At 33.5% G+C, this 11617-nt stretch overlaps 1 protein-coding gene across 1 annotated transcript in view; it reads left to right on the top strand.

The window, feature by feature from the left end:
* Positions 1 to 7692, top strand: part of LOC137642246 (ionotropic receptor 93a-like) — a 115002-nt gene extending 107310 nt beyond the window's left edge. The window contains exons 16-19 of the mRNA XM_068374776.1: positions 865 to 1045; positions 4979 to 5057; positions 6034 to 6191; positions 6793 to 7692. Coding sequence (XP_068230877.1) covers positions 865 to 1045; positions 4979 to 5057; positions 6034 to 6191; positions 6793 to 6911 — 537 coding nt within the window. The 3' untranslated portion in view covers positions 6912 to 7692. The remainder of the gene's footprint in view (positions 1 to 864; positions 1046 to 4978; positions 5058 to 6033; positions 6192 to 6792) is intronic.
* Positions 7693 to 11617: the final 3925 nt, after the last annotated feature.

Genomic DNA, 11617 nt, shown 5'->3' on the forward strand with positions numbered 1-11617 from the left:
ATATATATATACATATATATATATATATATATATATATATATATATATATATATATATATATATATATATACATATATGTGTGTGTGCGTGTACATATATGTATGTATATATATATATATATATATATATATATATATATATATGTGTGTGTGTGTGTGTGTGTGTGTGTGTGTGTGTGTGTGTGTGCAGTGGATGTATAAAAAGTTCACAGTTTTTTAGGTTACTGCGGCCTACTGGTAATATCGACATTCATAAGCATTTATTAAAAACACACAAGTACGAGATTCTAAAGTGCGTTAGCTACTACACAGAAATCACCACAAAATTTCTGACATATTCTAAAAAATCAAAGTGTAAAGAAATTAATTAATTATAATCGATGGTAGTGTTAATCTTGATAAAACAAAAATAAAAAAACACGTACTTTGTCATCCCTTTATAATAATATACTACAACGCCATGACTAGAGTTACCCCTTTTCCTTTCTATTATTAGTATTATTATTACTAGCCAAGCTACAACCCTAGTTGAAAAAGCAAGATGCTGTAAGCCCAAGGGCTCCAACAGGGAAAAATACCCCAGTGAGGAAAGGAAATAAGGAATTAAATAAACGATATAAGAAGTATTGAAAATTGAAATAAAATACTTTAAAAACATTAACAACATTAAAACATATATAATCTATAAACTATAAAAGCACTTATGCAACCCTTTTCAATATAAAAACATTTGCTGCGAGTTTGAACTTTTCGAATTCTACAGATTCAACTACCCGATTAGGAAGATCATTCCACTATATATAGTATCTACATTAATATTTTTGGTATGACTTAACTTATTTCTACTTGGCTACTACAAAACAGGAGGCCGAAGGAAAATTCGCCAAAATCGGCGAATATGCAGAGAAGGAAGACCCGAACAACCAGATGGCCCTGTACGACCGTGTGCGAACGACCGACCACGCCTATCTTGAGTGGAAGACAAACCTCCTGTTCATCATGAAAGACGAATTCAAGAAGACGGATACTTGCGACTTTTCACTTGGTTAGTTGGTTTATTATATGTACGGTTGGACGCAGGGGTCCCTGGTACACCCTGATCTGAAGAAATGCAGTGCCATAGCCTCTGTATCATGGTCTTCCACTGTCTTGGGTTAGAGTTCTCTTGCTTTAGGGTGCACTTGGGCACACTATTCTATCTAATTTCTCTTCTCCTTGTTTTGTTAAAGTTTTTAAAGTTTATATAGAAAATATTTATTTTAATGTTGTTACTGTTATAAAATCTTTTATTTTTCCCTGTTTCCTTTCCTCACTGGGCTATTTTCCTTCTGATTATACTCAATGACCATAGTTGTTTTGGCTTATTTTTCATGGCCGGATGCCTTTCCTGCCGCCAACCCTCCCCATTTACCCGGGCTTGGGACCGGCACCAAGTTGAGACTGGCTTGCCCCCCCCCCCCCCCCACCAGCGATTAACCGGTGATGAAGTGTGGGACAGAGGTACCTGGAGAAAGCTGACCAGAAACATCGACCCCACATAGAAGTGGGAAAAGATGTAGACAAAGAAGAAGAAGAAGACTGGGCTATTTTCCTTGTGGGGGCCCCTGGGCTTATAGCATCCTGCTTTTCCAACTAGCGTTGTAGCTTAGCAAGTAATAATAATAATAAATGCACCCTGTCACACTCGCCCTTTGCGGTGAGTAAGGAAAAAGCAAGAAGAGGTGGTGGGATGGGCTGAACACAAGAACTCGCCAAGCAGTAAGGACGTGACTGGGTGCTCTTCCCCAGTGCAAGGTGTACCAGGAATTCTTGTTTATTTGAGTGTGTACCTGTGTTTTCTTTTGATTGTGAAAATTGGCAGGGAAGGAACTTTTTCTTCGATCTATGTTTTTTCCCCTTTACAAAATCTATAAAATTAATGCTTTAGGATGATATCTTTGATAGAGTTAGGAGGGAAGCCAGTTGCTTTTGTAATGGGTCATCTAATTTTCACAAAACAAATAGCCACGATCACAACAGGTAAAACCATTGTTTCGAGTACTTAAAATACTTGAGAAAAGTAGCTGAAATGTGCGATCTATTTAGAGCAGTGAATAAATTGTCCATTACACTAAAATGATACAAATTAACTTGCATGGCACTAACGATTACGTACCATATTGCTTATTGTGTGAACTTAAAAATAAATCGGTAAAGAGAAGCGCTTCAGATTACATAACAGTACTTTCCAGCTAACGTATATCCAAATACTAAAAAAACAGTTTTATTTTATATCTTTTATTTTTTATCTTTTATTATGAAATACACATTTACAGTCTTACAGTTTTTAACATATATACATTATAGTATATTTACATAAATATTTTTTTTTATTTTACATGTAGTGTATTTACAATTGAAATTTTTACTATCTATCTAAATATGTTTTTAAATAATAAATATATCTAGTTTATAAGCATTTCTTATTTATATGAATATGCGAGCAACAATGTGCACTTACGTATAGAAAAGGCAATTACTATGATACCTTGAAGATATTTGCGCATATGACAAAAATTCACATATACAAAATATACAACGGCTTTCCCTCAGCCACTCCTAGTTGATCACCAACTCTCACTAAATTCAAATATCCTTATTCAATAATTATTCTCCTTTCTGAATCTCAGAATTATGGATCTCTGAAGACTTATTTTCCCGTCCTATGACTGAAAACTTTCTCACCTACATCTAAAGTATTTATCTAATAGGGATAATTCTTATGTACTTTCGCAAGGCCTATGAGAAACTTGAACGAGTAAGATCCCGCGCTGGTGCTATTGGTCAGGTCAAGCTAGTAACTACAATTTCCCATGTATAATAAAGACCAATGCCTTGTTATCTATCTATCTATCTATCTATATATATATATATATATATATATATATATATATATATAGATAGATAGATAGATAGATAGATAGATAACAAGACATTGGTCTTTATTATACATGGGAAATTGTAGTTACTAGCTTGACCTGACCAATAGCACCAGCGCGAGATATAACCCTAGTTGGAAAAGTAAGATGCCATAAGCCCAAGGGCTCCAACAGGGGAAAGTAGCCCAGTGAGGAAAGGGAACAAGGAAATGAATAAAATATATATATATATATATATATAAATATATATATATATATATATATATATATATATATATATATATATATATATATATATATATAGTTTATTCATTTCCTTGTTCCCTTTCCTTACTTGGCTACTTTCCCCTGTTGGAGTCCTTGGGCTTATGGCATCTTACTTTTCCAACTAGGGTTATAACCTAGCTTGTAATATATACATATATATATATATATATATATATATATATATATATATATATATATATATATATATATATATATATATACTGTATATATATATATATATATATATATATATATATATATATATATATACATACATATATATATGTATACACATGTATATATAGGTATATATATACATGTATATATACATATATATATATATATATATATATATATATATATATATAATATACATATTATATATATATATATCCGATCACGCTCACTGGCATTGCCATACGTGTGACTTCACGGTCTCCCACCATCCCTCAGGTACGGAGAAAGGGCGTAGTCGAACCCTGGTGAGAAGGGAACAACACTCTCCCACAAATTGCCGAAACTGCCGAGTTGAAGTTAGGAAGGGGGAGGGGGTAAAGGGTGAATCTGTGTGTGTGCGTGCTTGTGTGCATAGGCCTTTCCATCTAAATATTTATGTAATTTTTGACGGGTCGCGTACAATAGCAATGGCATAACCAAGAATCTTTGCAACCTGTGCAATCACTCTCTTTGGAAACTCTTCAAATGCTCTCCTAAAGATATTTAAATTTTCTGTCCTGTCAGTTGTCACCATAAATCGTGATCAACTTGTGATTTGATATCATTCATTTATCCTAAATTTATAACCCTTTGAGTATTTTCCATCGAAATCTCTAATGCTTTTAACACGGTGTGGATAAAAACCCTGTTAACCTTTCAAAGGGCTCACTTATAAATCCACCCTTTACAATTCCTCTTTCTCTCAGCTATGTTTTTAAGCTCTTTTTTTCCCTTAATATTTTACAATTATTGTTACCCTGTATACAGTACAGCAGTATCCATGTGAGGAACAGACAATTTAATGCTTTAGGAATGATTTCTTTGAATGTCTAGGCACATTCCTTTTTCCTATCACAAGAAAATTAGAAAATTTGGAAACAATCCCACGCGTCTCTCTATAATCAAATTTAAACAGTTTTAGTTGGACCTCATCATGGGAAGTTTGGAGTATTCATATCGTTTTCTTAATAGATAACCCCATCAGATACATGATGAACCTATCTGTTTCTGCGCATTGTTCCCATATCTGTCGAGGCTTGCCGTTCACAGTTCTTGAAATCATTCCAGCTTGAATCACTTCGTTAATCTGATAGTCATTTTTTTTGCCGGTTCTATAGATATTATTTAGGATATTGCTTTAAAGTGGTTCCCTACTGTGCGAAAGTGTCACTTTCTCAACCATCCTCTGCATTCCAGACTCAGTAACTTGACACATATCTTCTGGAAATCCCGAATACCACCAAAATCACCTTGTTTGAATACATATTTATGTCACTCAGAATGTCAAGAATATCAACCATTTTTTTAAAGTAACTGGCTACCTCGTTTGCCAGTCTTAAATTGCAGACTTAAAAGGACTGTTGCCAGTTTTAGATATATCTCGAGATTATGGAAGAATGTCTATTTTCCCTCTCATATGTTTAAATATTTATTTTTTTTTCTGTTTTCATAATCAGGGTTATAGCTTGGCTAGTAATAATAATAATAATAATAATAATAATAATAATAATAATAATAATAATAATAATAATAATAATAACTGCAATTACTTAAAACTGGACCCTTTTTCTTTACAGGACGTGAAGAATTCTATTACGAAAACGTAGCCTTGGCTGTTCCCAGAGACAGTCCTTACATCGACATGTTCAACACAGAGTAAGTTTGCACCTCATATTTAGATCCAACTGACTTGAATGACGTTGACGATAACATTTCAATAAACAAAGAGATTGTAGCACCACTCTAACGATAATATCGATACATTAAATATACAGACGAAGCTAAGCCGTCATTAGTCTTACACTATCTGTTTAAGACTCTGGACAAGAGTTCAAAGGATAGTGTAGGTACATGAAAAGATTAATTTTACATGTACCAGAGTAGAGGTCCCTTTTTTGTTTTTGTTTCTTTGTTGATGTCGGCTACCCCCCAAAATTGGGGGAAGGGCCTTGGTATATGTATGTATGTACCAGTATTCAGTATTATCATATGTATTTTATGTATAATTTAATTTGTATTTTCAAGTATAGTTTCTTATGTATGCCATTAGATTAATCCAATTACTTTCAGTTATATAATATAACAACATTAATCAGTATTGGTGACACTATCTGTTGTTCCCATGATGCACAGTTTGTCTGTCCTCATCTCTCTTCCTAATAGCTTATCTTCTATTGTATACTACAAATCTTGTATTTACTCGTAACAGACATTCAATCATGGTTAATGAAGTTACCAACAAGTGCATGTTGACAGTAAACAGTACAATAACCAAAGAGGTTGTACTTACTTTAAAGGCTGCTTTCGGTTATATACTACATAGGAACCATACTCTGTACAGGACCTTTCATAGGTCATTTATCCTATAAATTCTAAGGCATTCAGGATTTCAGACCGCATATTGCTCATTTATTGTCAAATCCACATTATCGAAGAACTTAGAAAACAAGAAAGTCTCCAGTTTCCACTTGTAAGCCTTAATATCTTCAGTCTTTTTGTTCCCGTGTAATAATATCGATACATACAGAAAGTCGAAGTTAACCTGTCACCTGTATTAAAACTAAGAACAAGACTTCGCAGGATTGAGAGTAAATGTCAACGGAGATTAACTCCTGTTACATCTCATCTTCAGAATCAAGAAGATGCAGACGGGAGGCTTGATCCAGAAATGGCAGAAGGACTTCTGGCCGAAGAAGGACAAGTGCTCCTCCACGGCGTACGGAGGCGGAGATGCCACTCGAACTGTATCGCTCTCCGATATGCAGGGTTCATTTTTCTTGCTCTTCCTTGGTAAGTACAGGAATTGCTCTCATATATAGAAACGAACCATTTACGTTTTTTTCTAGAATTTTGTTCATGATCTAAGTTACAATCTTCAACTACTCTCATATATAAAAACGAGCTATTTTTTCACCTGGTAAATACTGGATTTTTTCCACAAGTTTTTTTTTTTTTTTGGATTAGTTATTCTGTATCAGCTCTCACTGAAGCTTATTTTCTATTATTTTTATAGAATAAGCTTATGTAACAAAAACCTTTGCTGTTTTTACGTCATTTCTAGCGTTAATTCGAATTCAACAAATTCTTTCCAATATTTCCGACTTCCCCACATACTCAATTTCTTATTTTAATTTTATTTTTATTTTCAATTAACTCAATAAATAATCAGAATTTTTTTTGCAACATTCTCTCTCTCTCTCTCTCTCTCTCTCTCTCTCTCTCTCTCTCTCTCTCTCTCTCTCTCTCTCTCTCTCTCTCTCTCTCTCTCTCTCTCGAGTTATTCAATTGCATGATGAAGTCAATAAGGAAAGAAAGTTTTTTTTCAGAAATCATAGAAATCATATAATAATTATGTGTTTTTTTTTTTTTTTTTTTTTTTTTTTTATTTCAGGTTTCTGCATCGCTGCCGTCTTCATCATCGGCGAGTGCATCTTCAGAATGGCCACCAAAAGCAGCCACCCAGGTTCGCCCTCCAGCCAAAGCTCGATGGTCAAGCCGTTTATGGCTTAAAGACCTCGAGTTCCTACCCAACTTGGTCTCGTTCAGTCCTCCTTTCAGTCGCTCGTGTCCTCCAACACTGGGCCTTCCCACCACTTCGGGGATGGCCTATCCACGCCGCTCTATCATACTCCCTTCCGAGGAATGCCCGGGACCACCACACTATTCTATCATCCTTTCTCCTCCGACTCCGTGCGATTCTCCTGCTTGTCTGTTGCCTCCAAAACCAGCGACTTCTATCTTGCCATCGTCTAATGTGGCCGCTTCCATGTCCCCACCGTGTTCGCAAACCTATGATAACTCTCCTCCTCTGTTGAACTGTAGCGCTGGGCACCAAAGCACGCTTCCCCAGCAGTGATCTTATGGCCCCGGGGATTTTCTAAGCATCTGGTTTCGTCTCATCTTGTCTGTCTTGTTTTTATATTTCTCTATCTGATTATTATATTCTGAAACGCATGTCTGTATTGTGTATCAATAACAAAATATGGAATGACCTTTGTGTTGCACATTCACCTTTCTTTGTATCGATTTCATAGTTTAAATTTTTTTCACAGTAAAATATATTGGAGTTGTTTTAATTCAAAGGTAAAGACACATAGCTGTATATTCAGCTTTGCTGTTTTGTTTGAAGCACATAATTGGGAAAATGTCCTGAAAAATACTTCATAAGAGAGCTTTATGTTTGTAAATACCCAGGTGGTATAACAAATGCAAATGTAAGATTAATTAGGCATATTTTAACTGTTACATCTGTAAAAAAATAACCAAAATATATAATTGCATTAATCAAACCTTACAATTAAATATGCACACGTAGACTAGCTCACACATTTAAATCTTTTGTGCATAGTAATTCTATTTATGTACTTACCGCCGTAACAACCTTTTTGTCCTTTAGAATAATGTATATTACCTTTTGTTTCCTTTCACAGTGACCATCACTGTCCTTGACGTGGACAAGGGCCGTCCCTTAAAACAGAACATGTATAACAACCTTCACAAGCAACCGCCACGTTTCCTCAAACAACCTTTTTTGATATGATGCCTCCTCACCCAGCCAGAAAGCTGCTAAGCAACCACAACCACCTCACAACCTGTACCCGAGTCCATTTTGTTATGCTCTCCTCTAAAACCTATTTCTAAAAAAAACCTACCAACCAGTCTCCTATTACCAACACCAACCTAAAGTCGTAGCGAGATTCTGAGCGAAATAAGCCCCACCCCTTGATGACGTCATGGCCAATCCCGTTGTCTCCTGCCGCTGCTAACGTGGGAGACAACGTGATTGGTTATGACGTCATCAGGGGGTGGGGCTTATTTCGCCTGGAATATTTGCAGCGAATATAATTGTAGACCTCCACCATCCACCTCAGTTGGTGCCTTCAACCAAATCTAGACCAGAGTGGATCGAACCTTCTCCTCGCTTTGCACAAACCGTGAAACAGCGACGGCAACTAAATAAAGTGTCCACCAACATAATCAGCACTTGTATCGATCACCAATGTTTCTGTTCCGTTAGAATAGTATGAACCTAATCCTTTCGTCACCATGTGATTCAAAATAGATATAGAATTAAAAAAAGAATAGATTGCTAACTTTACGCAATCGATATCTGAATAACCATTTAACCGTAGAGTAACTTAAGGAAGTTAAGATGGAATCGCTTAATATTTACCTATAGGTGAAATAATTTCTTTTTTAGGTAGAGTAAATGACACTAACTGCCTTTTGCGGTTTGGTGTATTGCTTCCTTATTTCATACGAATTATATATCTTATATGATTTATAATATTGTAACCAATGTTTACTAAACTCCTGTTCTATAGTACAGTAAATGTATTTTGATGATTTATAGTAAACTGAAAGAACTCGTGTATGTGATATAACTGGCTTTTCAAGTGGAATAGGGCATACTGCTCGTATATATATATATATATATATATATATTATATATATATATATATATATATATATATATAAATATATATATATATGTATATATATATGTATATATATATATATATATGTATATATATATATGTATATATATACATATACATATATATATATATATATATATATATATATATATATATATATATATATATATATATATATATACAGTATGTAACCACATTCCACATCTAATTCCATATGCACAAAACCTCTGAAGTAGTTTACATTGCGAAAAAAGGACTTAATAACGTGACAACTAGAACAGTATCCTTTCATAAAAAAAAAATACAAGAAAATGGAGGCAACAAGTAGCATTTAACTTTAAATTTTCTGTAGAAAAAAATATAAAAAAAAGAAATAGTAATCTAAATATCTTTACATGCGGTTCCGATAAGTCTCTTTGCGACGGGTGGGGACTATCAATAATAGTAGCAAATTTAATCAAAATTATCTACTTTAAAACTAGTAGCCTTCTAGAACGTAATTCTTAAATGCTCATGAAAGCTTGTTAAGACCATAATGCTCATATAATGCCATATCTCCATTATAAATAAAACTCAAGATCAGAAAAAATGGGAGGCCTTAATAACTGTGACCAATGAAGGTAAATAAGAAGTAATATATAAACTGAATAAATAAATAAGTTAAGTAAACAGAGCGAGAATCAAGGGTTACAAATAACACCAATTACTCTTAATAAATGAAACAAACTAATAAAGTTAAATAACTACCTCCAATATCTACGTTGTAATCACAGGGAGGTTATTTATTAAGCCCGGCAAAGCGGAGCTGTGATTGGCTGAGGGCATTTAAGAATTACGCGATGGAAGAGAGAAGCCTAGCCTATTTTAGCATCACTAAACCTAGAACTTAAGACTCATCCTGATAACAAAATGCAATTGACACATCAAATATCATCCATAAATGTGCACTCATTATACGTACACTATAAAAGAAACACAAGAAGTAGGTTGAACAAGTACAATGACTAATTATCTATCCTATACTCCATTGTTCAGTGTTTTTAATCTTAAGGCTGAAGGACAATCAGTAAGGGTTTCCCACAATCCATGGACTGTTTCCTATGCATGCTTGTAAGCCAAGAAATCTCACCTTGCAGAAGACTTATAGTCGCTGCAAAGATTCCGGGCAAAATAGCCCCACCCCCTGATGACGTCATAGCCAATCACGTTGTCTTCCACGTTAGCAGCGGTCACAATACATCCCCTTACTTATAAGGAGACAACATGATTGGCTATGACGTCATCAGGGGGTGGGGCTTTTTTCACCAGGAATCACTGCGGCGACTATAGTCGCATATAAAGGTCTGTCTCAATCGCAAGACATTTGTAATAATATTAGATAATAGAAATAGAAATAAATAGGTGCCTTCGGATGTGCCTACTTTATGTATTGGAATGGATTTCTTTTGTGTATGTAGCGTGGTAACAAGTTAATCATGTTTTACTTGGGCGTAGAAAAGCAAAATAGAAAATATTCAGGAATTGTATATGGAAAACTTTTGGAAAGTAAATGGAAGAAAATATCAGATATGCAGCATGTGGAAGCATATTAAAGATGAAATATAACTTTTTATGTGTATCACAATTTCTAAAAAATCCGATTTCAGAAAAAAACAACAATTTTGACGATAACGGGAACGCAGGCTAAACTGTTTCACGAAATAAATGGAATCAGTTGAGTTGGCTAATCTTTCCTACAAAATGTAAAACCTCTCTCTCTCTCTCTCTCTCTCTCTCTCTCTCTCTCTCTCTCTCTCTCTCTCTCTCTCTCTCTCTCTCTCTCTCTCTCTCTCTCTAACAAAATTTGATATACTATCATGCTTATAAAAATAGAATGCTAGATGGAGAGGCAGACATATTTATCATGAAAGTCTTAATATACTGAATACACAAACTCAGTTTGATATAGTATTTGTAATATGATTTTCCGATCTTTGCATTACGGATAATAATGAATATTGGTTATTTCCGTGCTAAACCTGGATAAAGTAATTTTACTTTATGTCTAGCATGTTTTTTCAATAATAAAGTTAGTAAGTCAAGATAGATTTTTACATAAAAATTAAATAATAATCAAAAGTAAAAAACTTTTGAAATCATTAGAAATATCATTCTGTAAAAGAAACCCATGTATAAACATTAATACATGCCTGTATGTATGTACATACATGTCCAAAGGCCAATGGAATTCAATCTCTTCCGCAACATGCAATAAATCTAAATTTATATAATTACGGTGGACTGAACTAATTGGCTTTCAAGCATTAACTGATTTTGAATTGTATTTAATATATATAAGGAACTTGTTAAGCTGTCAGTACAAAGGAGAATATGAAAATTGTGAATTCCTAGAGAGGTTTTCCCTTGTACTGTGAGTTCCCCGGAAAAAAAAGTTGGCGAATCCGAAGGGAAGCAGAAAGTTGAATGATTAATTATATAAATTATGCATATGTATGTAATATATATATATATATATATATATATATATATATATATGTATATATATATATATATATATATATATACATACATACATACATACATATATATATACATATAAATATATATATATATACATATAAATATATATATATATATATATATACATATAAATATATATATATATATATATATATATATATATATATATATATATATATATACATATACATATATATATATACATATTATAAATATATATATATATATATATATATATATATATTTATATATATATAT

The sequence above is a fragment of the Palaemon carinicauda genome, chromosome 6, assembly GCF_036898095.1.
Source record: "Palaemon carinicauda isolate YSFRI2023 chromosome 6, ASM3689809v2, whole genome shotgun sequence".
Taxonomy (NCBI): Eukaryota; Metazoa; Arthropoda; class Malacostraca; order Decapoda; family Palaemonidae; genus Palaemon; species Palaemon carinicauda.